The sequence below is a fragment of the Gambusia affinis genome, linkage group LG04, assembly GCF_019740435.1.
Source record: "Gambusia affinis linkage group LG04, SWU_Gaff_1.0, whole genome shotgun sequence".
Lineage (NCBI taxonomy): Eukaryota > Metazoa > Chordata > Actinopteri > Cyprinodontiformes > Poeciliidae > Gambusia > Gambusia affinis.
This window is the reverse complement of record NC_057871.1, coordinates 14,862,119-14,888,741: the sequence shown is the minus strand read 5'-3', so window position 1 is coordinate 14,888,741 and position 26,623 is coordinate 14,862,119. Positions and strand designations below refer to the sequence as shown.

Genomic DNA, 26,623 nt, shown 5'->3' with positions numbered 1-26,623 from the left:
TTATTGAGTGGGACACTCTTCTCACAAATTTCATTACATCAGCGGTTTGGTTTTGCTACTCTTCCTTAATACCCAGCACCATGGTGCAGAACTAAGGGTTGTTATCTCAACATATCCCCCCCATTTCTTCCATTAAAGTTTAGGTCTTAAAATAATTGCATGTGAAACTCTAATGTTTTCTACCTTTCACACATTTTTCATATGTGGGGATCAGAAAGGGCTGTAAAAAATCTGAATCAGTCATTTTGGTAAAAACTAAGATTAAATGAGTTAATGATTTAATCACCTAGTTGATAACAAAATAGTGGGATGTGAGAACAAAAATCAATCATGAATCAATATCAGGTAAATTTGTTGATGTCCTTATTGGTTTTTATCCAAACGATCTTAGAGTCCAAGTCAACAGTGGCAGGGACTGCTAAAGAACAAAAGACAACCAGAAACATTTCTTTGTTCAAAGATTAGTTGACGTGTGCAATATTTTCTTTCCGACTAAAACATTTATGTGAAAGAGACAAGGATGTGCAATCTGCAGGGAGGAATGGATGTGTGAAAACGGCACAAAGAGTTTGTTGGCTTATTTTAGTGACACTGCATATTTTTATAACGTCAAATGTGTTAGTGCTATAAACCCTGAAACCTCCCTTGGGACACATAAAGAAAAGGTTTTGTATTATTTATAAAGTGTGTCTGCAGAGGGGAAAAAAACGGACTTGATATTTGTCTTGCCGGATATGGAACACCGGAACTCTTTTCAGATCAGGCGTCAAAGTCAATACTGACGTTCTAAAGGCTATTTTTGGAGATAGATATGTCTGTTTTATTTTTATTTTCTTCTTCTTTTTTTTTTGCAAGTTTTTGTGAACTGCTAAGCCATAATGCAGCTGTACAATCCACGTGCAGTCTGTACAGAGTTGTCAGTTTTGTTGTAGATTCCCAAAGTTTCGTTTTTTAAAATAAAAAATTACACTAAGCACAACCACATTTATTGTGATTATATTTACTTTCCACCAGGTACCATAAATATCCCAAAAGTATAGAAAATATTCTTATTCTGATTAGTGTAACGTATGTCTTCATTTGTTTTAACTCATCCTAAAGCCTGTCCCCTGGGAACTTCATCCTGTTTATCTCCTTCTCTCGCATTTTAGCTGCAGTGGCTGTTTCAGATTTGGGCGACATGGGCCTCCGCCCAGGGCAGCATCTCGTGGAGGGCGGCATCAGAGCTCCACCAGCCTCCGGATCTTCCCTCACCCCAACTGGGATGTGAATGTTACAACAATTGCGAGAAAATCTGGAAGTGGGGCAGAAGTTTACGTTCCAGCCGGACTATTACAAACATGCAGATCTACAATGGAAAGGATTGACTAATATGTGTTGAAAGTACATACAGTCAAAGTCCACATACACCCTTTTCAGATCTTTATGTGTAGAACAATTTTAAATTCATGCATCATTTTTATTTCACGGTATTGTTATACATTGCTTCATGGTGGCCTGTTAGATAAAATATCAATAAAATACACTAAATCTGTGGTTGTAACACGGCAAAATGTGAAAAGGTTTGCTGTTAAATGTCTCTTTCATCATTGATTTCCAGATTGACCCACCCTGAATATAATTTTGCTCACTGTGAATGCTTCCCCCATTAGGCACAAGGCTCCATCTGAACAACCGAATGTTTTGCGCTTAAAAAAAGAGGCTAAAATAAACTTATTTTATCCTTTATTGTTGCTTGAACTACTCACACACTTAATATTTTGAACATGACAACAAAACGGCTCATGTACATACAATATACAGTATGAAGATGATGAAAACTTTGTGCGTTTTTTTTTATGGGCTTATGCCTGTTAACACAAAAATATTCAACTGATTAACAGCTCTTAAAATTCAGCAGAACATTTCTGACCCGATTAACAGAAATGCATAACAAAAATCACTGCCTGTTACAAGACCCAACTAAAGAACTACTTTAGCAGACATCTGTGTGATAAAATATGGCCTTTCACCTGTTCTAGAAAAGGTCAAAACTAAGTTCATGTTCAAAGGTTTTCTAATGGGTTTGTCCAAAACTTCAACACCCAACATGTTAAATGAGGCCTCTAGAGTTTATGATGAAGCTCTTTGGAGTTTTACCATTTTTTTTTATGTTCTGGTTTGTCTGACAGAAGAACTTTGGACGTCTGTCACTGTGGACACTAGAAACTGTTTGGACTATTTTCCAGATTGCTCCTTACTCCAGGCTCACATTGTGTTAAAAGGCCTGAGTGCTGCAGACTTTTCAGCCCCCAAAGCTTCGCCTTTCATAGACACATGCTGTTGATCTGACAGTGAAGTGCATTTGATTAGCAGCACTAGGCTGCTGTTTACTTTCTCATGTTTTGGCCTTTGGTTTACTTTTCAGTAAATCACATCTGGTGTAATAAATTTGTATTTAAGGTTGCACTACCCGATTTATAGGACCTGGATGAACCAGATGATAAGAAATATATGTGCTGCTTTTACTCAGAACACTTCTTCATCTTAATCCAATATTTCACCGAACATTTTGATGTTGCTTTGGTGCTTAACTGTATCTAACAGACATAGTTGAAGACAGGCATTTATATATTCTTATATAAAACTTCCACTAAATGATAAATGACGCCTTTATTGCACAGAGCACATTTGCACATTCTGATGTGCAAATGTTATGTACATAAAATATTCATCTTATCAGTTGAATATTGTTTATTTACAGCCTCCTTATGGATATTGAACGCAAGTTTTGTAATGTGTCAATAAAATAAATACTACTGTCAGAAAACAGGTAAGTAAACTTCTCTGTTAGGTTCTATAATATTAAATACTGTAAAGAAATTACAGTGGTGAAACTAACAGACCCTCCTCCTTTGTCCCGTTCTGCAGGTTGATCTTTATCACTAAAGGCTGCGTTGTGTTCCCACGTTCCAGCAGAGTCCGCTACAGGTCATCAGACTCAGGCACACTGAAGGACTCCAGGGTGATAGTTGGTAGGATGAGATGAGTGCCCTCAGAGATCCAGCCCTGGGCCGTCCTGTTGAACGTGGGCCGCTTGGCCTGGGGATCGCTCAGCTCCTGGTACTGCGGCGGGTTCAGGTCCACCTCAGGGAGCTTGAACGTGATTCCTCTTGGAGCTTTTTCAAAACCACCATAAGGAGTGGCAACCCTGCAGTTCAGATCAACATACCGATTGCTTTGCGTGCCATAACCTTCCCTTTGGTACTTATGAATTTGTTGTAGTTTTCTCACCGGTTGAAGCATTTGTATTCAGGGAGCTCCTGCTGCGGCTCTGGCTCTGGCATTCTGAGCTGCAGAGTTTCAGCAAGGTTGGGGTCACTAAGGATCACCTGTTCCCACGGTGAGTGGTAAGTCTTATGCACAGGCCTGGTGTCCAGCTTTTCTGCGGCCATGTCTGCGAAAAAAGAGAGACGAATGTGACAACTGCTTTCGCATCACAACAGGCTGATCTATCAGTTTGGATTGCCGACAAGGCCTTTTTGTTTTTTCTGAGCTGTTTTCTGCAGCCTGAAATTTTCAAAGTGGATGCTATTAAAATAGCTACAGTGGCAACTTTAAATAGAACATTTCAAGCGTGCGCTCATTGTATAATGAGTTAAGGCTTCACCAAAGCATTGCAGAAGGACTGCAGGGCTTTAAAAATGGTAACAATAAGTAGGACTCTCCAGTCAAGTCATCTTTATGGACACCCGTAAGATTGTCAGAAAATAAAACCAGATAAAACTGATAATAATTTATGTTATTGTTTCAATCAAACACTTATTTTGGAATGAATCGTTTGTGTTCGATGATGTTATTGATCATGATGATGATCATTAATGTTATTATTATTATTATTATTATTAAGTGCAAGCCGAAATCTTTAATATCCACATGTAAGGAAAGAGGCGTAATGAAATGCACAATTACCTGAAGCTGAATTTGCGGCGCCTCCATTTGCCGGTGGCTCCACCTTAATTTCCACAGAGTGTATGTTCTGATTCAAAATATCATTCTGCAAAACAGCATATTAAGGAACATCTAAAAGGTTATGGTATCAGACATTTTAAAATGTGCATTGCTCAATGGCTTCATTTCTATAGATTAAACCAAGAGACCAGTTCCAGTCCCACAGCTTATCATCATGCACTGATAAACATGGTAGCAGCTCTTCAAGTGAAGTGTCTAAGCAGCCTCACAGATCACACAGCTGCAGCTTGTCACAGCTATTGTCTGTGTGTTCCACCACTTTATCTCAAAAAACACATTTCACTTAGAAAACAGGAAAAAAAAAAAAACAAACATACAAATCCATGCCAGAAATCCACAGCGTAGACAAAATTGGATTATATCTAGTCATTTAAAGAGATTTAGAACAAAAAGAAGCGGACTTACGTTCAGGAGAGCGTTTGCTTCGTTTTGAATGCTTTCAAATGTGTACTTCTCGGACCTCCTCTGTCTCATTTTGAAAAGCCGAGAACCTCTGTTGGAGAGAAGCGATAGCTCCTCCAGCATGATGTCTTTGGGAGTGCTGAGCTTCTTTCCCAGGTCCATGACTCCTGGCACCCAAAAGAAATTGTTTATTCATTTTCTACATAATATTCTAAGCAGATCATTATGCCAACACCTGACAGATATGGTTGACAACAGCATAAACCAAGAAAATGATCAATTATTAGTCAAAAATACCTTCTGGGTTTCTTGAATTCCAACTCAATGAAGGCCCAAGGAATAAAATGAGAAGTTTGAACTGTGTGTGTGGCAACAAAAGCCACATAAGAATCCCAGATAAAAAGCAAGGTTTATTTGTATATCACATTTCAGGAACGAGGCAGTTAAAGGTGCTTTACGTGAAAAACACAATCAACCAAAAAAACAGAAAGAAACATTGCATCATAGTGGCAAAATAAAGAGAAGTAATGAAAGGTTGTACTTATCATTGATCAAAGCAAATGGGTTTTTAGCCTTGATTTAAAGGCACTCACTGTTTGACTAGTTTTGCAGTGTTCTGGAAGTTTGATCCAGATACATTTAAAAAATAATTTTTAGGGTTTTTTGGCCAACAGTTCCAAGAACCATACTAAATTGAGAGCAGCATTATTTCAGAATAATTATACATAAGTAGGAAGAACAAGTAGTCATTAAAAAAATACTCAAGTAAAAGCATATACTTTTACATATATATATAGATATATGGTTTAAATACTACTCAATTGGTGAATAATTGTTTGATCATAATGTCTGATTCATTTTGTAGAAATCATGTGGTCACATAAATTATCACACTTGTAAATAATACATTTAAAAAATGCTAAAACTTCCTAACACCTTTAATGAATTCAGATTAAGGCACAAGTAAACACAACTGAGTAAATGTAATTATATTACAATTATATTAGAATTATATTTCCCAGCTCTGAGTATGTCTGGTGGAAAACTGAAACTACAAATGACCCTGAATGCATCACCCTCATGACAACAAATAAAGATGGATAATGAACTTCTGGACCTTCCATCAATGAACCAATATGTACAGCCAAACCTACAACTGGGTTTAATCAAATATATTTATGCACTGGAAGGGATCAGTCAAAGTTTAGATGCAAATAAATGACAAATATTTGGTAAGATTTCAAATTGATGCTCACTAACACAATCTGTCCACTCTCAGTAAACCTGATTTTGCCAAGTGAGACGGGAGAAATTCACTCTCTAGATATGTAAAGCTGGTAAAATCAGACCCCAAACACTCTCAAGGTACGTAGTGTAAAGAATTGACACATGTGGGCTACATCAATGCACATGGGGAACTTGTCAAGTTTTTGCGTGAAAATATTTTTGAAAGCATTGCATAATTTTGCTTCCACTTCACAGCTAAATGAATATTTTCCATAGACATTTATTGGGTGAATTTTAAAAGTTTTTTGGGATTAAGCTGTGCTTAGATCAGTCTAAATACTCTACTTTAATTTCAAATGAGTTTCATCAAAATTTCCATTTTAACCAAATAAAATGTCATCAAAACTTTTCCAGTCTCTATTTTTTACCACGAGGCCTGCTCCCAAATTAAGCCATCGTTGTGCTTGAGCTTACTTTGTGGGTACAAGATGTTTCCTCATTCACGTGCACAGACAGAATGCACCCCAGCTGTTGCAGACCTTCATGTTGCCCAGTCAGCTTCACAGTTGCTCTGAAAAAGCTTCCCTCCCATCTTTCACCAACACTCCCACCCAGTTAGAAATAGCTTATAGTGAAAGAACAACGACAAGGGATTAGACAGCCTTCACAGTAAATCATCCCAATGTATTTATGGCTCACTCTGCTCAGTAGCCCTGACATTTTGAACTCTGGTGTTTTGCTCTGACTCCTTATCGCAACATGGAGTGCTGTGCACATAGCGTCTGAGTGCCTCTTCCTCCTGCTCCTGCATGTCTCTGGCTATGAACTGGGGCTTGAATGAGAACATGACAGAGCCTTTAACAGGACAGACGAATCTGCTGTCGTGAGTGAGCAAAGAAAGACAATAATCCTGTGCTACATCTCAGGTTTAATGAAAATAACCAGTTAAGTTTTGTATAATTTTGCTATTTGGAAAAATAAATATTTTTTGAAGTGCTGGAGTGATGTCACCATGAAGGAAGATGCAAAAAGACTGGAGAGAAACTCTCACGGTTAAGACATCAGGACTCACGGCTGAGGCTCCTGGGGTCTCAAGAGTATTTGAATTTGCAGAGGATAGGTTGACAAATACAGTAGTTGCAATTGTCCCGCTTAAAATAATTAAAAAATGTTCAAATGAAAAATTATTTAATTTTAACCCAATTTAAGGAAATTTAAATTTGGTTGTAACTGAAATGCTTACAAAGTCATAAATTAAAGCTAATTCATAAATCATTGTGAATCTGAGCTGAAATGATTTTATTTTTTATTTTTTTTTTGTGAATTGATTGAAATTTTGTCCATGGTTGCTTTTGAATGCAAAATTAATTTTGGTACCTCCTATCTAAAAGAAATATAAATCTGGTTACCATAAAGCACAATGGCTCTCTTCTGATTAGGCTTTACAGTCACTTTAAAATAAAACTTTTAAAAAGGTAACTTCTCATACTGATGCACTTCCAGAATTGAAAACAAGCTATTTAAAATAATCTTTTAAAAAAAAGCCCACTTAAAACTTGTTTAAATTCATAATATGTTTTAAGAAGAAGAAAATGAGGAACCTTCTGATCTGAACTTGAAAAAGTGAGTGATCCCCCAAAGCTAATTCTGCTCAAGCTCTCATATAACATCAGCCTATTTCTCATTTTACTTTTATAAAATTTATACAATAAATCAGTATTTTGCAAAAATAAAAAATAAAAATCAATCTGTCAGCATAACTCGTAATATTAGAATGTTTGCTGTTTTACAATATTGTTAAAACTTATATAGAGCTTTTAATATCTTTGTAATCATATCTCAGTTGCATCCTCTTTTGGGGTACAGCAAGCTAAACTCAGCGACATGCTCATTTAAATTTGTTAGAGGTTAAATCACCAGTCTGGAAGGTCAAGGGTTAATTGTGTCCTAAGTTTGTGTAAGTTGCCATGCATAAAACATGTCCACTAGTGCCAACAGAAGTGTTCAAACCTTAGGTCGCTCTCAGCTGTTGGTGAGGTCCATCTTTTCATTTTGCTAATCAACTGCAGTACTCAATGCTAGTTTGTAAAATAGCTTAATAATAGTTAAATGCTTTGCTGTGTTCATTTACAGGAATTGTAACTAAAGAAACATTTTACATGCAAAAAACAAACAAACAAGTAAGTCAGTCTGCGATATGTAAAGTGTGTGAAGTGAGCAGATGAAAAAAATTAACAGACACAACAATGTGAAAATGTGCCTTTAGTTTCTACCCAACATAAGTGTCACATGCAGCTGGGCTCTTCTTATCCCCCTGAAGCACCACTCTCCGTTATTGCAGATTGATTTTAGTTATAGTATCAGGTTATTGAAGCGCTCCTTTGCCCGTACCTGTCGTTGTGTCCCTGCTGTGCAGCCCGTATCCTTGAAGGGGAGACACGGAGACGAAGGGGTCAGTGGTGTGATCTTTGCTGATCTTCACGCTCACAGACACTAAATCCAAACTGTGAGTGTGTCTCTGTCTCTGTTGTGAGTGGAATGCAGCTTACATCAATAGGCTAAATTTAACCTGTCAAACACTCAAAGCCACTCTCAGACACCATGGGGCAAGGATAGCGAGGAGAGGAGAATAGATGATGGGATGTGGATTTCCACTCCGACATTCTTGGGAATGAAGATTCCCCCACTTGAGAAAACTGTTTCCTTCTTTCTGACTCTTTGGGGACAACATGACACATCTTTGAGGTTTGACGTAGCTTTGAGCTTAACATGCCTTCAAGTTGGTTTGGTTCTCGACATGGGGTGCAGCTGCAGTTTCTAATTCTTTCTGCAAATTTGATTCCTGTTATTCTGTGTAATAACTGACTAGTGTCTGTCTAATTGGCTTAGTAATATTAATAAGGACTTGTAAACACAGTCAAAGACAAATCAGGGGTTTTTTTTTCTCTTGTGGTTGCACAAGCCAACACATACATCAAAAGTTTAAAAATGTAGAAAAATTCAACTTTTAATTTGAACACATGCATTCAGTGGAATTTGATTCATTTTCTCCTGGAACTGTGCAATAGTTGGTCAAATGAGACTTTCATAAGGCTTTTTAGCAACAAACTCTCAATTTGGATTTGGAGTAAAGAGGAGAATATGTGAAAATTAGGCACTTCAATCCCATTCGTTTCTCATCCATAGACCTGGGGAACCTTGTGTAAGAGCTTAGCATCATTGAACTACATCTTCCGAATTCTGAATATTTACAGTTCTCAGGCTAATTCAAAAGACATGTAGATTCATTTTAGACTGTTATTTTCCAAAACTAGAATATGTGTGATCGGTAAATAAAAAGAAGAGCAATCCAAGGACAGAATAAGTTTCATGTTAAAATATATCTGTACATTTTAAAAAGTGGACAACAAGTACAGTTTTCATATTGTTTATTGGTCTTAGAAGTGACAAAAGAAAACAAAAAACTAAACAAAAAAAAATTACAGAAAGAATCACAGGGCTGCATCATGGAAAAGCTCAAAAGCACAAATCTATTTGTGAAACACAGCACAGAATGGGTACCGATGAATGTGATGATTCACAAATTTATGTCTGAAACAACTATTCCTTCTAAGTTAATCCATTAAGTTAACCACTGAATCAAACACATCTTCATACATAAATACATTTGGAATTACAATTTGTGTAAATGTACAAAACAAAAAAAAAATGCAATGCTCTGTGTGTCTGTGGCCGTCGGTGGAGAGAAAACAGTTCTGTATATTTTGTTGCAGTGACAGGGATGAGCTACTGACACACCTGTGGAGAATTATGATATATATGATATATGTACATCATCTGAAATAAGACTGCATTGTAAAATCACAACCCAGTCCACAGCAAATTTGATCGAAACATTTTAAGGAAAATGATTCAATATAGCTAGACTGGAACTGACACATGTGTTTATTCTTCACAAGAATTGATGGTAATTGGTAAGAAAAAAGATCTCATCATACAGACAAAAACTAAGAGTATGTGAAAGAAAATGAATATATCATGTAAAACACTGCTGTTCAAGTCACCAGCACTTAAATACCTTGTTATTCCTCTTCTTCTCAAATAATTCATTCACAAAGTACAAACAAGAATCACACAAAATAAATCACCCCAAAAACAAACCCAATAACATATCTGCTTAGTTCTGACTTAAAAATGGTTTCATGCCGTTGAAAAACTGTGTTTTAGTTTGTTAGATATTTTCTTTTCTATGATAAATCAAATAATTAAAAATAATTTTCTGAATAAAAAGATGCAGTTTCTACTCTTTATCCACTAGCTGCTTGTTCACATATCATTTTGTTTCACTGGGGTGTTCTGCTTATGCAAAGTGGTTTAAAAGAAATCTGAGTAAAGAAAATAAACTTTTATCAAGGACAATTTGATTCACCAAGTCAAACACGGCATCTTGCAAAACTATTCTAACCTCCTTTTTGTATTGCAACCACAATAGCTGACACAGTATCTAACATGGGCTTTCTTCCCTTGCTACTTCTCAGTAGTATTAACTTCTCTGTGTTGAGCTAAAAAAAAATGAGGTAACTTGTTTGGACTTTGTGCTTTGAATCCAAGACTGACAGGTCTTAAGGGCTGGGCAGGTCTGAACGGGGGCCCGTAGACGGCTGGTTTCTCCTTTCTGCTCGAGGAAACTGCTTGGAAAGACGGAGCCAGATGCTCGCAGTGACCCTTTCTCACAGCAGCAGAATCGAGAGAAACCCGGCGCTTCCATTCCTCTGGAGGCTCAGGCAGAGATCTGTGATGTGCTGCTGCCATAACATCAGACGCAATGGAGGACATCGGACTGCGGAACATGAAGGCCTCGTCCACGGAGCCGATTGGACTCCTGGATGCTGCCTCCCATGGCGACAGAGGTTTCCTGTGAAAGGATGTTTGCCTCTGCGTGGGAGAAAACGCTGGCTGGACTCCAGGCATGCTCAGAGGTGACAGAAGTCCAGGTGAAGGCAGTGAATTCAGTCGCTGTGGGAGGCTCAGGGAGCGGCTTCTCCCAAAAACCTAAAAACAGAATCAAGAACTTAGTATTCAGACGCAGTTCTGCAGACTCTGCTGCCATCCCTGGGCGTCTTTTGGCCTGAACAGGTGAATGGTATTTCAACAAAGCAGCATTTCAACCTTAATGATACACTTGAACATCCAGGTGTAGGAAATCAAGAGAATGCAGGATTTGTTTTCTGTATATCGCATTTAGTCAGTCAATAATGCATTAATTAAACTCCGGACTGCTGGTTTTCCATCAGAAAGGTTTTGTTCTGGCTTTAAAACCTTTATATTGTGTTTTGAAAAGCAGTCCATCTTTAAAATATATTTTCTAATGCCAATCTTGAAACCATTCTGGAGACTTTTTGAGGCTCGTTGAGATTCATGAAAACATATAAGGATCTACATCCCACAACAACTAATGAGTTGGGATTTTACAACTGTTTGTAAGATCTCACAACCAAAATTATGAAAATATTTTCCTATGTTGATATAGCAGAAAAATCTAAAGATCACACAACTTACCTCATGTTTCTTCAAAGACTTTAAAACAAACAGTTGAATGAAAAAAATTATAAATTTTTACACTTTTTGGAACTATTATTTTGCCGGTGTCATCCTCTTTCATTTGAAAATCCAACCCAAGCACAATATTTATTATGCGTCTGTTTGTAGGAAGAATATCTCTTTGCACATCCTTACAGTTAATTTGTTTTCCATGATAACTACAGTATCCTCAGACTGTAACTATGTTTAATATTTTTAGAAAAAGAAAATACAGCTTATCCTAAAAATGTGATAATTTGTTCAAAACTGGAACGCCATGACATGATATCTTGGCCAAGGAGTTATTACTTTCAAACATGCCTGGTCAAACAAAACCCTAAATTACATTTTGTTTAAAAAAAAAAAGACACAAAGCCTTTTTTTGGTTTCTGAGTTCAGACAATTACTTTAGATTAAATCACTTTGGCCGTTACAATTATACAACTGTGAGTTCAACTTCTCCTGGTGGCATTAATATCACGAATAATAACTCCAATAAATTTTTTGTTTTACTCATTATTAATTACTATTACCATTAATAATAAATGTCATCATTAATATAAATTACAGTTATAATAATTATTAATAATATCATTATTATTATTATTATTTAAATATTTTATTGCTGTGTTTGTGTGTCCTGTAAATGCTTATAAAGGAAACAACTGGGAGGTAAATTATTTATTAAGAAACTAAACGAAATGGAACATTTTAAAATGTAAATCTTTTTTAATTTGCATTTCATTTTGTATTATTTTAAATTGGGTTATCAGATGTAGTGAATTGGTCAATATTAATTCTTTAGAGGCCAGGTCATCCTTTTTTTTTACCTGCATCAAAATGAATTCAGCAATTGCGGCTTTTGTTGGAAAACAAAAGCAACTTAAATCAAGTAGTTGATTTTATAAGCATTTTGCTTGAGATTTCGGATATAAACAATTTCATAGTTCATTTTTAAGACATTTTTAAGACAAAGTTTGCTTGAAGACAAGGATTACAGTTCCAAGCTTTTCAAATTTGCTGAATGTTTAGCTACATGAGTGAAACAAACACATACAAGTGTGCATTCAACTCAAAAGAGTGAAGTAGTGAGACAGGAGGAAGCCTTGGCCGCTCAAAGCAGTTTTCAGCACACATAAAAGACAACAAGTAGGAGAGGAAAAAATTTAATAGCATCACAGTGCTACAAGACGTTCAAGAAACAGCATGTCAGAAAGACAGAGATACAGACAGGACAGATTTGTTTAGATTTTATTCTGAATTACTAATAACATTAATTCATTTTCTAGCATTAAAGAATTTGCAATTTGTCAGCTTTCAAGAAATTAACCTTCATTTAAATAATGTTTTTAGTTAATGACCACATGATAGATTCATCAGCTGCAATATAATCAGAGTCTGGAATGAGACTGAAAGAAATTATAAAGTGTGCGCAGAAACTGAAATGCAGTCACAGATTTGACCCCAAACAGAATAAGGGATTAAAAATACTCTTTCAAAGTGGCTTGACGGGTCAGTCATTGTTATCCAGATAGCTTCCAAGTGAAAAAAAATATTGAAGATGATTTGATTTGACCAGGAGGTTCATTAATATTTACTGCTACATATGCAAACATTGAACCTTACCGCTTAAAAATACAAACTAAAGGGACTAGAAGAAAACTCTGCAGATATTATTGCATATAAAAGCACATCCTAAGAACCATTTAACATTAACTTATCTTCTAATGTTACGTCTTCAACCACATTCCACGTTTTTGGCAGGTGATGTGTCTTTTTTCTTCTTAGGAACTGTTGTGTTTCTCTGTAGGAGAAATGCCCTGAGATGACCTCTCAAATGGTGCCACATTTATCAAACTAAATGAAAATGTATTGATTTAATTAATAATTGCTACATATATTATTTTAATAACTTTTCATGAGATCTACTTAGTTAATCGTCTTAAGACATTTGTGAAGCCACCCAAAGGCGATGTACCAATGTGACTGTCGTCTCTGGCTACACCAAAGCATGACCATGTACAGTGTTATACAGAGGAAAGCATAGCAACAGGTTTCCACTGTTTTCCGGTCGCTGCCGGCTTCTTAGCGGAGAATTTTGGCCGTGGAGCCAGTTGACGCACGCCTCTAGCAATGAGAGATGCAGGAGAGAAAGCTGAAGCAATGGTGTCGCTAACAGAAGACGAGTGCTGCGAAGTCGTGCTTGCAGGTCGGGAGCCTTGTGCTTGCTTGCTGCTTGTGTGTGGGGCAGCACTCGTCACAGCAAGCTTTTCCTCCAAATGCTTGTCTGTTGAAAGCTGTGCAGCTGATCTTGTGATTTGAGTGGAGAAATTTGGTACACTTACCGATTTAGGACCCTTAGCAGGAGCCTCTGCCTTGCTTTGGCCAGCAGGCTCAGAGGGATTATAAGGAGAATAGGAAGAGTCGGCTCTTTGCTTAAGGCTTTTGGTAATTTCAAATTTTGACAGAGGAGTTGGTTTAGGACTGGGGCTTTTAGCCTCAGAGGCTGCATCATATGTGAACAGAGATGAGTCCAATTGGTATGGCTGATGTTTCATGATATCTAAGGCGTTGAGTTGCTTGGGGGATGACTTAGGTTTCTCTTTGGACTTGGGCTTGGGTTTGGGGCTTGTGGAAGGGGGTTGCTTGGCTGCTGATGGAGGGTAGAAAGGAGACAGAAGAGGATTATATGACAGGGGGGGTGGGGCACGAATATTGGATGAATATCTCCAAGAGTTAGGGAGAGATGAGGTTGGGGAGGGGGATCTTGTTTTGTTTGCTTGCACTGTTTCACCATCAATGACAAACTTCTCCATGCGAGACTGTCTTTTAGCAAATAATTTTGCACCTTTCCCTGACATAGTTGTCCCATCAGCAGCCTGACTAGCACTCCTGTCTGGGACTCTGTGCTTTGGAGAAACCTCTAAAGGTTTTGATGTCTGAAGGTAGGACTTCTCTGCCTGTGGTAGGAAAGGAGCAACCAAGTTTGGAGAACTGTCTGACTTTGAGTGTGAAATTGGGCTATAAGTAGGACTGTGGGCCTGCTTACTCACACGGGATAGTGACGGCTGTTGACTCCAGCTATTTGTGGTTGGCTGAAGACGGAGCTGAGAGGAGTTGACCGGAACCCGGGCATTGGCAGGTGTTTGAAGTGATGCCTCTGTTTGATCTGATGCCCAGTGGCCAGCCATCTGTTGAGGTCGAGTCCAATCTTGCTGCTGTAAATAATGCTGACCATGAAGACCGATGGGGCTGTGAGAGGGATGGGACACCGGACTCCTTGAAGGAACATAGGGCTCGCTAGAGGGGTTCCAGGGTGGGCATGCTGGGTTAATGGTGGGTTTGGGGGCAACCGGGGGAGGATTTTTAAGTTTTATTGGTTTGGGTTGCATAAAATTACAAGCCTCAGCACCCAAACTGAAAAAGTCTTCCTCTGACTCAATATAAGACTTTCTTTCACCTTTGCTTTGGCCATAAAGTTCAGATTCTTTAGCAGGCTCTGATGGATGCTTATTTGCAGTTTTCCGCTTTGATTCTGGTAATATGCCAGTCTTGATGGCAGGCACAGATATTCGTTCATCTCTTGAGGCAATAATGTCTCCAGTTGGAGACCAAACCTTGGGGTTAGAGTTAATCGGTACAGGGACTTTGAATGCTAGTTCATGCTTCTTCATGGCTGGAATGACCCCACCAGACATAGTGACAGGTTCAAGTGTTGGACTATCTTGAAATCCCAAAAAGGGTTTGGCAGTTCTGTTTGGCACCATGGGTTTTGGCACAGTGGAGAGGTGGTTCACCTCTTGAACATCTGCATGGTAATCCAAGTGCTTCTTCACATTGGTCTCCTCAGCATGCATGTACATTTCTTTACTTTCATAAATTCTTGCACGTTGTGTTTCTTTCAATACATCCTCAGAAAAGCCTTCATTCCTCTCTTCTTCTTGCTCTGACACAAGTTCATCAATTCTTTTGCGACGCTGTTCAAACATCAAAAGTCCCTTCCCCTTTGTCTCTGGCAGTACATCCATGTCTTCACCACTTTCCCAGTTCAGAGCTGGATTATGGTACTGGTGATGCTGAAAATACTGCTCCTCAAAATCAGAATCACTCGAACCCGGGAAGCTGTAACCAGCAGATCTAACTTTGTCAGTTTCACCCTCTGTGTGACCTGAGCTGTCAAAGGCGTGAACTCCAGTTCCGTAGCTCACAAGAGTGTACTTCTTCACTCTCTGGCGGCGCTTTTTAAAGAGCAACGCTCCCTTGTTTTGGGGGTTGGGTGCATTGGCCAGGAGTTGGGCAATTCGCTTGCATTTGGACTTGGTCTCCCTCACGTGTCTCTCTGATTGGCTCTCTTTGTGACTGAGCCCTAAGGTGAAGAGCAGGAAGGGGACACAAAGAGAAAGAAAGGAAGACAATGAGAAAATCAAAATGTATAAATATACACATCAGTCAGCAAAACCATTATGACCATCATTGACACTCTCACTGGTTGGAGGTTATGTGGCAACAAACTATGAATTACGACATCCTTCTATCATAGCCAGTGTTTCTTTATTCAAGATACAATAGCACATCTGGTGGGTGGAAGCTCATGGGCCAACCTTTGTGAATCATATGGTTATGAATGATCTGGTTGTTGGTTCACCACTGCTGCATCCTTAGACTAGGTTAGATAGATACTGACCACTACAGATCTTCAGCTTGCTCAAATCAATATGCTTTCCCATTCAAAAAAATCTCTTTATTGAAGAGATTTCATTAAACATAATAAAAATATTCCACCTATTAACAGTAGCCATAATTTCTGTATAGTAAGTGTTTCTAAATGTATTTGTCAGTAGTCATAATGTTATGCCTAATTGTTTTACACAATACTTTTGACAAAAAAAAAAAAAAAAAAAAAAAACATAATCTTGAAATTTATTGAGTCAGTCACCACATTAAAATTAACAGTATTTGATGGGTCTCTGCTCAAGCGCAGATATTTTTTGTGGTATTAATATTTAAACTGAGCATTACAAAAAGAATTCATTTCATCTTTCTTTGCTGCAGCAAACACACTAATAAAAGCATCATATTTACTTACAGCTAACCCATGAGGGATCCAAAGGCAAGGAAAGTGAGGGGCTCACTTTCCATTGCCGTCACGTATTACGACTGGAAAAGGGATCGGGTGGCTGGGTAACACATGTTGGTGTCCGTCAAATTTGCTTCTGCCAGCCTCATCATATGGTCAAATTTTATTCTTGTCCTGCTCAGACTAATAAAGCTGTGGGAATCCTCCCCCACTAAGCCCACCTGAAATAGATCCCATGTAAGAGCATGAAAATAGCTGCACCCATTGTGCTACTTTCAAGTTATCGGCAAAACAAAATCTTTTTGCACATTTATAGTAAATGCAGACAGAAAAAAGTGCAAATTTGTTTCGCCAGATGTTCTTTTAAAGTGATCTACTGCACTCAAACCAGACATAAAACAGCATGTCATCTTTTTTTATTAATTACAAACATTCATTTCAATGTCGAAAGGCGATTTTAAACCATGCTTTGCTAGCAAAATGGTTAAAATTAAGTCAGCAGGATAGAAAAATAGATACTTACGTGTGTACCTTGCCCTTTGCCTGTCCGGTCTGCAGAGATCTCTGTCAGACCCCAAGTTCCTCGTCTCTGCCTGCTCAGCACCCTCGTCAGAAATTCCAAAGAAGACAGAAGCAGGAGGTGCTACACTGCTCCCTCCTTCCTCTGAAGAGTCAACGCTCCTGTTCTCAGTACTTGGGCCATGCCCATCACTGGCCCCCAGGGGCCGTTCTGAGCTCTGGGTCAGGACCTTGGCCGTATCAGCAGCACAGCCAAGAGAGGAGGAGGAAGAGCAGGAATGTTGCCACGACTTGGAATCTGAGGTCGCCGATGTTTGTGAAGCTTTGATGTAAGAAGATTCTGTCATAGATTCTCTGGATTCAGAAAAATAAAAATCATCATTTTCTTGATAGAAATCGGACTCTTCCTGCTCACTCTGTTCCAGGAGAGATTCTGGACCATCTGCAGATTCCTTGTGTTGCAACTGAAGACACTCTGGAGACTGGGACGAGGGGATATGAGTGTTTTGTGAGCCTGAGAGGTCCTCTAATTCACTATCATCATCTTCATTATAGGACTCGGCCAAATGCTCAGAGGGACAAAGTTCCTGGGAACCTTCTGAACCTGACCAGAGAGGACTGTGTGCAGAGTCTTCAGCTTGTGGTTCCATCTCTTGTGCTGGTTTACAATGTCCAAGGTCTTTTTCCTTCATCAAGACAAAGATATGTCTAAGTTAACATCACATGACCTTCTCACATGAAGTGTGGATTATTATTTACAAATATAACTTTGAACAGTGCAAATTGTGGCACCATCATGGAGGGGAGATGCATGTAATTCATAGCAAACTCCAAAATCCCAAAGTAACTTAGAAACTACAGTACAGACTAAAAGTTTGGACAATCTTCTAATTGAATTCAATTAGAAGATGTTGTTCAAACCAGTACATACCAAAAGTGTCCAAACATTTGGTCTGTACTGTATATGAAATGATAAACAATAAAAAAATATAATTCCTTGTGGAAGGATTATTCAACTGCAGGATTATTCCAGTAGAATGTAGATAAACCAAAATCATTTACATATTCACTTTTCACCAGGGGAGAATTCTGTTGCCCTTTTAGCATTACATACAAAAATGTAATTCCTCAAATTATTCCAGTCCCAAATTGGAAAGGGCAACTTTGGTCTGGCAGTTTCATCCGGGCTGTAAATGGAATGGTATGTAATACCAGGAGAGGGAAAGCAGCATTCATGTCCAAGAGTACAAGCAAAACAATTGGGTGGCTGTTTCCCCAACTCTTGTTTACACAGCAAGGTTTTTTTTTTCCCCACTGTTCCCATTTATCTCTGCAACTAGCCTCTGTACTGCTGCAGCTGTCAGCATGCCCATTTAAGATGTGGTAGAGACTCTGTGACTTTTCCGCATTATATAGATCCTCTTTTACTCAACCCAATTCCTGATCTGCAAATTAATACATTTTAACTGTGAATTGCAAAATTTTAACAGTTAAAATGTTAATATTTGACAGTGATCTTTGACAGTTCACTGTCAAAGATCCAACACATTTATTAAAAAGTAAAGGAATGCAAATGTAAAGATATGTACCTGAAATTTGAACAGTGAAAGGTGCAGTCTAGTCTTCAGAGGGACTGTTTTTACCCACAAAAATAGAATCGACCAGAGGGGGGTGCTATAACACTATATTACACATTATGTTCGGGGGTTTTTTGCTCATCAGATTTTTACACCGTCGTAATCCAACACAAAAGCTTATTTAGTGCCATCAGGAAAGTGTTTAAGGCCTTTAAAAAAATGTATTTAAAAAAGAAAGACGAATTTCCATGTTTTTGTGCAATCAAACATAACTGTTGTTTTAAAGAAAAGCTACATGCAACAAGGAAAAAAGATTTCCAAAACCTTAAAACAGTCCAATTATATTATATACATCTTTTGTACTGTATCTATATATAGTTATATATAGATACAGTAGAAAAGGTGATGGAAGTGAAACATGGACTATGTATTGAATACATGACAAAAAGAAAGTGCAAGAAAGCATAAAAAGCTAATAAAAACAATAATTTGTCAGCGTTCAGAAAGGTGCATCAGTTGCAACAATATAAACAAGTTTAGTACTGAAAGGTATTCTTTTAGGAATGTTGCAACCTTGTTGGTGCAAAGAATGCTGATGGCATTAATTCCAACATCTTGCAGTGTTCCAGCCAGCAACATTACAGCAACCATCCAGAAATGGTAAAACCATAATTTCAAAACCAGCCACAACCAGATGATCTTTCCAAGATTTCTGACAGTAGGGTCAAAAGAATAGACAGAATAGTGGCAGAAAAACTGAGAACCGCTCACAGACAGGTTTAGACCAAAAAACCAAACTTAACCATCAAAGCTACTATGCATTCTCAGTGCACAAGACTGCAATCTTAAAGAAAAAGTATATTTCAGCAACAACACAGAAGTTTAACTATTTAGACATAGACATCCTGCTTGAAGAAGCTTCATGGGCCTCTTTTCTCTATACATGAGTCTTTTTCACGACAAACACGTTTTTTTCTACTTTTACATTAAGTTCAGTAATCACTTCCAGGACTTTCCTATTGAGCTATTTCATTGTACTACATGTCATTTATGGACTTGTTTATTCCATGTCAATTGCACCATTAGAAATACATCTAGAAAACGTCGATTTGTTCCATACTTAAATATGTGGCTGCCTGTGGCATTACATAAAGCTAAGCCTGTTTTGAACCCTGGCCAAGTTTCAAAGGAAAACTGTCCCCTCCAAGCTTCTCTTCACACTTGGTTCCACTTCATTTAAACTCTTGGCCAACATCAGATCTGGCTCTGGTGCTGCAAGACTTTCTTTCTCCTAGTATGGCTAAAACACCAGCAGGCTGAACCGCTGTCATGGAAACAGGGAGTCAGTATCTCTGGTGAATGAGAAGACTCTTGGTCGGGGGCCTTAGGGAAGGTGACCCATAAGACTAAGCTAAAGAAGAGTCCATGTTTCCATGTTACCCAGCATTAACCGCACATTCTGCCGAGAAACAAAAACCTGTTTTTGAAGTATTCTACCACACTGCAGGCCTTAAAACAACTAAATTATGCATTTTGCAGTTTCATTGAGTATATTTCAACATCTTTTAGAAAGTTTAAATTGCCAGAAAAAAAAGTCTTCAGACTTTTAGTTAAAAAGTATTAAATATCACGAAACATGACACGATACTGATGACTACAGGTACTTAGGCAACTCAAAAATATGTAATTCACACTAATGAATGTATATTAAGGTCAAGCTTAATTTTCACATAAACAACAACAAATCAGACAACAACAAAATCAGTATTTGGACTTAGTACTTACGGTTATTATTCTTCAATGAAACGATTGACCAAACAGTGAACCTTCAGTTGCCATCCAGCATCACAGCCCTTCTGCTGTACAGCAACATGTTACAGTGCAGCCTTGGTCACTCATGTATGCAGCAGTATTTAAGCAGGGGGAAGAAAAGGTGCCCCTGCCCTCACCTCCCACTCCAGACAGACAGTAGCATCACACAATGGCAGCAGTAAGGTGTCATGAGACATGGAGATATTCCTAGCCATCTGAAATGTCCGTTTGATTTGATTTTTTTCTTCTTTAAAGTAACGTGGAAGTAAAAATATTAACAGTTTATATTCATCTCATCAATTCTTTAGCTTATTTGCAAAAATATTCTTACCCCTGGAGCACATTTCAATCAAGCAGCAATGTATTTTAGGGAAATTTTGTGCCTCGGCCCGATATAAAGCAGTACATAATTGTGATATGGAGGTCAAATAATATGTGGTTACATTTTTCTTTTAAGTAAAACTCTGAAAAGAATGAGTTTCCAATCCCCTTGCTTCAATAACCCTAAATAATATCAAGTGCAATTCCAGTCGGCAGACACTTAATTAGTAAATAAAATCCAAGTTAATGTGCACTTCCATCTCAATGTAAATGCAGCTGTTACGTGAAGGAATCAGAGGTATATAAGAGAACTTTTGTGAATAAAAAGTATCATTAAGACCACAGAACACAACAGGTCTGGGATCAAACTATGATGAGGTTTGAAGCAGAATTAAGTTATTTAAAAAACCATCACGAGTTTTGAATATTTTACAGATTAATATTTAGTTCATCATCTGAAAATAGAATAAGCATGGCACAACTGAATAGCTACCAAGTCATGGCAGTTCACCAGATTTTAATGGCTTAATGAAACCCTGTACATTTATTTGAATGGTCCAGTCAAAGTCTAGACCTAAATCCAATCAATTACTTTGAATTTTAAAACTTTAAATTTTGATTTAGCTACTCTGCAAAAAACAATGAAATAAATATTTGTCTGAAAATGAACAAAGCTGACTCTGTCGCTGTAGATACTTTACACCTACTATTGCAGCAGAAGATGGTTCCAAAAAAGTACTGCCAATCGGGTCTGGTTACAAAGGAACATCGGTTCTTATTTAGAAAAAGACTTTCAAACCATCTATCATTTTCTTTCTGCTTCACAATTATAAGTTACTCTCTTTTGGTCCATCAAATAAAATCACTTTAATGAACAAAAAAGTATGTGGCTGTTGTACAAGCAACAAGTTTACAGATTTGAGACAATGCAAGAACATTTGTTTCAAATTTTAGGAATGTATAACTTATAAAATCACAACACAAGAGAACCACCTAACTCATGCTAAACATTAAAACAAACATTTTTTCTGTTTAGCAAGATTTCTTTACGTGACCCTATCTGTAATTGTTTTATCAACCAGCAGAGGTCGCATGTGCTTCAAATTTGAATACATGTATAAATTTCTCGTTTGTCCAGACAAGAACGCTTTGTAACATCTTGTTCCGATTGTAAAAAGAAGCCGTATTTTCTCTTTATCTGTGATAAATCAGTGAATAACTGCGAAAAGATTTTAACTCGGTTATTGAGACCTTACTTTTTTTAAGTTTTTGTTGATACGACTCGCTGCCCTCACATTTAAATTCCCCACACAGATTCTTAATGAAACAAGATGTGGACTCAAATTGTTTAAGTTTAACAGTCTCTTCTGTTAAATATTTGCCTGTAACCAGCTGTAGTTTTACCTTCAAGACATCTCACTGAAAAGTATCTTTCTGTCAGACAGATATACTGTGTGCTTTTTAATATGCTGTATTCAGTTAAAGCTACATAATGAAACTGTTTTGCTGCAAGCCTGTCAAGATGCTCCAATCACAAAAGCTTGATATTTTCGGGTTTGAAAAAGATTTTAAAAAGGAGTTTATGTTTGGTACAAAATAATTATTTATTTTGGCTGCAACAAAATGTCTAAACCAGACATCTGTAATGATTAACAATGCGCTCTTAAGTGTGTCGTTTTGCTCTGTGTCTTCTCACTTTGCTTCCCTTTCACCTCATTGACTTCCGATCAGCAGCAAAATGAAATTTGACGATGTACTTTCTGAAATTAATGGATTTGGAAAATTCCAAGTCAAGATGTTCTTGATTCAGATGCTTTCTCGAATCACTCTGCCGTGCCATTTTCTGCTGGACAACTTTATGGGCGCTGTGCCCCCTCACCACTGCAACATCAGCACCCTGGACGATGGAGGCATCTTTGGAAATTTGACTCCCTACCAGCAGCTGTTGGTTTCCATTCCAACAGAGCAAGATGGGACTCTTAGCTCATGTCAGATGTTTGCAAAGCCCCAATATGAGTATCTATCAGGCAACCGCACTGAGGAGGAATCCTTTGTTGAGTGTCAGAGTGGATGGGTCTATGACAATAGCGACTTCAAATCTACCTTGGTAACTGAGGTAAGTGTTGTAGAAAAAGCTATTAGATAAAACATGTAGACATATTCTATCCACATAAAACCTGAAGTTGAATTTTTTTATTGTTATTATTTTAAACTGACCAAATTGTCCTTTGCAGTGGGATCTTGTCTGCAGCAGAAAAGGGATGAACAAAGCAACAACTACAATTTTCTTTATTGGTGTCATGATTGGAGCCCCGCTCTTTGGGTTTCTAAGTGACAGGGAAGGATTTAAATAAAAATACTGTATAATATAGTGCTGATGAGTCAATGTGTCTGTGTGAAAAGTTAAAATAAAAGCTTCATATTTGCTCAAGTATGTTCACTAAAATGTATGTAATCCTACAAGATAACACTGGTAAGTAAGTAAAGAAGTTAAAATGAATGAGAATTATGGGAGCTTTAGTTCAGTTAGAAAAGTTTGCTGTAAAATAAGGCAACACTGTGGGATTTTAAGCCAGTAAAAATTTTTTACCTTCTGAGCATCTTGTAACTCTAAGCTGATGTCTGTCATGACCAGGTTTGGGCGACGACGACTGCTGCTGGTGTCTTATTTATCCTCCTTGGCGTTTGCGGTACTGAGCGCGTTCTCCACATCATATGTAATGTTCACCATCATGAGGTTCTTCACAGGAATGTCCCTTTCAGGGATAAGCATTATCTCCATTGCTTTAAGTAAGAGAGACATTTCTACTGTACTTCTTCTGCGTCGTTTATGTCATGTGCATTTTCATTTTCTGATCTAACTTTTCATCCATGCCATTGTTACCGCAGATGTTGAATGGTGCAGCATTGAGCACAGGACTTTCTCAAGTGTAATCATAAGTCTGGACTGGACCCTTGGGAACTTGTTTTTGACAGGGATTGCTTTCTTTGTGAGGGACTGGAGGATGCTCCTTGTGGCTGTTTCTTCACCACTGATTTTGGCCATCTTTGCTTGGCGGTAATGAAGTTAAATCTTATTACTGAAAGAAGCTAATTCTGTTGAATAAATAATGAAGTCTTTTATCTGTCATTGCAGTTGGCTCCCAGAGTCGGCTAGGTGGCTTTTGGTAAAGAAAAATGCAGAAGCTGCGCATCATTACATTGCAAAATGCGCTGAAACAAACAACAGGTCAGAGTGTATTGCTACAATCACATCAAAGGTATTGTGCCTTGCCACAGTATTCAGATCCCTTGAAGTCTTTTATTTTGCAGCCACATAATGCGTAACAGTGCAATGAAAGAAAAATGATAGAGGGTTTTCAAAACATAAAATTAAACCCTGAAAAGTGTGATGTCCATTCATATTCAACCCCCTTTATGTGTTAACCTTAAATATGAAACAAATAATTTTCTGTACTGAGAGTCTTAGATAATTTTAAAATGTCTTCATTTGAGCTCTCTGACTTCGCTCTATTTTTGTCAAAGACGTTACTGGAATCTGCAGAAGTTGATACTGGAGATAAGAAGTACACTATAGTTGATCTGTTCAGGACCCCAAATATAAGAAAACTTGCGATATGCTCAGGGATTGTATGGTATGTATTATTTTAAAGTGAGTGGCTCAGTACTTTTTAAAGTGTCAACGTTGTATATTTGTGTTTCAGTTGTTAACATGGTGCCGCAGAAAAAGAAAATATGAAGGGAAACACCTTACCCCTTTTAAGGTGCAGCGTTTTCACAATTATTGGTTTCTCTGGAAATTGTTAAAACGCTTAAAGTAAATAAATATTTTATTGGATAATTTTACACTGACATTTAGCAAAATACAGCATTTGATGTGAAAATATTGAGTCTATCAGTATAATTTTCATAATAGCATTTCAGCAGACACTCTAAGAATAGGCCGATCAATTCAAACCACATCAACTGTGTTGCTAACTGCAGGTGTGCCAGCTGCTAACAGCCAGTAGCAGGTGTAACAGCGGTGCTGGTATATTGCAAAATGTTGTCAGGCTACAATATAATCAGTCTCTGTAGAAGATAACGCCAAAATATTAATGTTATGTTTCAGAAAACTCAGAGAAAACAACAAAGGAGACAAATTTGGGTTTAACTACTCGTTCATAAAGTTTCTGATTGCCTTAGCTTTGAATTCCACTAATAAAGAAAGAAGTGAGAATAGGAAAAAAAGTGCTTAAAGTTACTTTTTGTGTGTGTTCTAGGTATGGAGTGGCATTTACTTATTATGGGATAAGTCTAAACATTACAGGGTTTGGACTAAATCCATTCCTCACACAATTCGTCTTCGCTTCAATCGAAATGCCGATAAAGATTGCCGTCTATTTCTCCTTGGAGAAAATTGGTCGAAAGCATAGTCAGGTGGCAGTTCTGCTGTCAGTGGGGGTCTGTCTATTCATCAATATTTTTGTTCCGAAAGGTACGTTTTTTTATTCAAATCAATCACATTTGGTTAGAAATATATTCCTAAGCACATCTAATCATTGTGGACTTCTCCCCAGATAAGTGGATTATTCGGACCACTGTGGCCGTCCTGGGAAAATCCATGTCAGAGGCTTCATTCACTATAATATTCCTTTACACAATGGAATTTTATCCTACAGTAGTCCGGTCAGTCGAACACGTATGTTTGATTTAGTTGAGATCGGATAGTTCCCATTAACCTTTTTGTCCTTTTTCAGGCAGAATGGTCTAGGCTACAACTCGTTTGTGGCACGGCTGGGCGTGTCCATCTCCCCACTCATTATGCTGTTGGAAGACGTGTGGCAGTTCCTCCCCACCGCCATTTACTGTGCCGTGGCAGTTAGCTCTGGTTTGGTTGCTTCATTCCTGCCTGAAACATTAAACACCCAGCTGCCAGAGTTCATTGAAGACATTGAGAAACCCAGGTAAAAAGGAAGAGAAGTTTCAAGGGAACATTATGTGTAATATTGAATACACAGTAAAGATTTATTTATTTACGGAGCCTCCCAGTGCAAAGGTACAATTTAAGAACATTTCATAAACACATTTTTTAATGCCTTTGGATATTTTTGCTCTTTTTCTGAAGGATCTATGTATGAAGAAATAAGTGAGTTTTATTTGTATTGCAGGAACAAGTCAACACGGAAGATGGTAATTCAGTAAAAAGGAGAATTGACCAGCAACAGAATATTTTTAAGAACAAAACTAACTTTGAAACAAAAAAAGCAATAAAAGAAAACATTGTTCTTGACTATTTACTATCTTCATCTTCCTGGAGTCTGACTTTGGACTTTGACACCATATTCCATGATATTCTACTGTGGCGATTAACTTCTGCAGGCATCACTTGTTCACCACTAAACTGGTCTAAATATTGTTCCTCTGACACATAAGTTTCTTCACATCAAAGCCTTTATATGTTTCCAGTTCCAAACGTCAACGCAAGCTAAACCTCTCAGATGTCGGACATCTAGTGCTTAATAAACAATTATTGTAATGTCATTTTGTCTCTTTGTGATGTTTTGTGCTTTAATTTAATCATTTTAACTTTATTGATCTCTTCTGCTTGCTCTGTGAAGTTAGTGTGTTTTGAAAAGTATATAAATAAAATTAATTTTTTTTTACATAAATATGCGTAAATCAGGACACCGTATTTAGTGTCTTGTTTTAATTATGCCCATGATGTGGTAACTTTTCACTGTGATGACTTTCAAATCACAGTGAATGTGTGGCAATTAATAAATCCACAAATTCTGTTGTCAGCTTATTAAAGATCATTTGCATATGTGACTTTTAATGAAAATAACATTTGTAAAATTACTTAACTTTAAAAATGACAAGTGTGATGAACAGTTTAAGGCTTTAAAATGTAAAACATGCAATCACATCAGTGCATATAACATAATCCTCATAATATGGATTGGCCTGAACTGGAAGTCATTAGAGCTCGATGAAAATCAGCAAAGTGTTAATTGCAATTTTAGTTCAAGAAACACCTGAAAGTAAAACAGCAATAAATGACAAATTCCGGCAAAACAACACTTTGTTTTCAGTTTTTATTAAAATAAATGGAAGA

At 37.6% G+C, this 26,623-nt stretch overlaps 3 protein-coding genes across 6 annotated transcripts; 1 reads left to right on the top strand and 2 right to left on the bottom strand.

The window, feature by feature from the left end:
- Nucleotides 1-1,708: 1,708 nt before the first annotated feature.
- Nucleotides 1,709-8,169, bottom strand: myoz2b (myozenin 2b). Of its 2 annotated transcripts, none has more exons than XM_044113960.1 (5): nucleotides 8,032-8,169; nucleotides 4,417-4,580; nucleotides 3,952-4,036; nucleotides 3,274-3,436; nucleotides 1,709-3,190 (listed from the first exon to the last, which is right to left on the bottom strand). In XM_044113960.1, the coding sequence occupies exons 2-5, from the start codon at nucleotides 4,573-4,575 to the stop codon at nucleotides 2,965-2,967; spliced, it is 633 nt and encodes a 210-aa protein (XP_043969895.1). In that variant the 5' UTR covers nucleotides 4,576-4,580; nucleotides 8,032-8,169; the 3' UTR covers nucleotides 1,709-2,964. The 2 variants fall into 2 exon arrangements, with proteins under 2 accessions (XP_043969895.1, XP_043969896.1); XM_044113961.1 differs by lacking the exon at nucleotides 8,032-8,169 and adding an exon at nucleotides 7,651-7,983.
- A 1,412-nt stretch (nucleotides 8,170-9,581) lies between these two features.
- On the bottom strand, nucleotides 9,582-17,481 carry synpo2b (synaptopodin 2b). 3 transcript variants are annotated; one of them, XM_044113959.1, is made up of 3 exons: nucleotides 16,821-17,178; nucleotides 14,274-15,586; nucleotides 9,582-10,692 (listed from the first exon to the last, which is right to left on the bottom strand). In XM_044113959.1, the coding sequence occupies exons 1-3, from the start codon at nucleotides 17,161-17,163 to the stop codon at nucleotides 10,168-10,170; spliced, it is 2,181 nt and encodes a 726-aa protein (XP_043969894.1). In that variant the 5' UTR covers nucleotides 17,164-17,178; the 3' UTR covers nucleotides 9,582-10,167. The 3 variants fall into 3 exon arrangements, with proteins under 3 accessions (XP_043969894.1, XP_043969891.1, XP_043969892.1); XM_044113957.1 differs by lacking the exon at nucleotides 9,582-10,692 and adding an exon at nucleotides 12,344-14,180; XM_044113956.1 differs by lacking the exon at nucleotides 9,582-10,692 and having other exon boundaries at nucleotides 12,341-15,586; nucleotides 16,821-17,481.
- Nucleotides 17,482-22,245: 4,764 nt separating this feature from the next.
- Nucleotides 22,246-26,006, top strand: LOC122829421 (solute carrier family 22 member 7-like). The gene is made up of 10 exons (XM_044113955.1): nucleotides 22,246-22,642; nucleotides 22,761-22,861; nucleotides 23,159-23,316; nucleotides 23,416-23,584; nucleotides 23,663-23,786; nucleotides 24,052-24,161; nucleotides 24,789-25,003; nucleotides 25,086-25,194; nucleotides 25,266-25,472; nucleotides 25,677-26,006. The coding sequence occupies exons 1-10, from the start codon at nucleotides 22,265-22,267 to the stop codon at nucleotides 25,708-25,710; spliced, it is 1,605 nt and encodes a 534-aa protein (XP_043969890.1). The 5' UTR covers nucleotides 22,246-22,264; the 3' UTR covers nucleotides 25,711-26,006.
- Nucleotides 26,007-26,623: the final 617 nt, after the last annotated feature.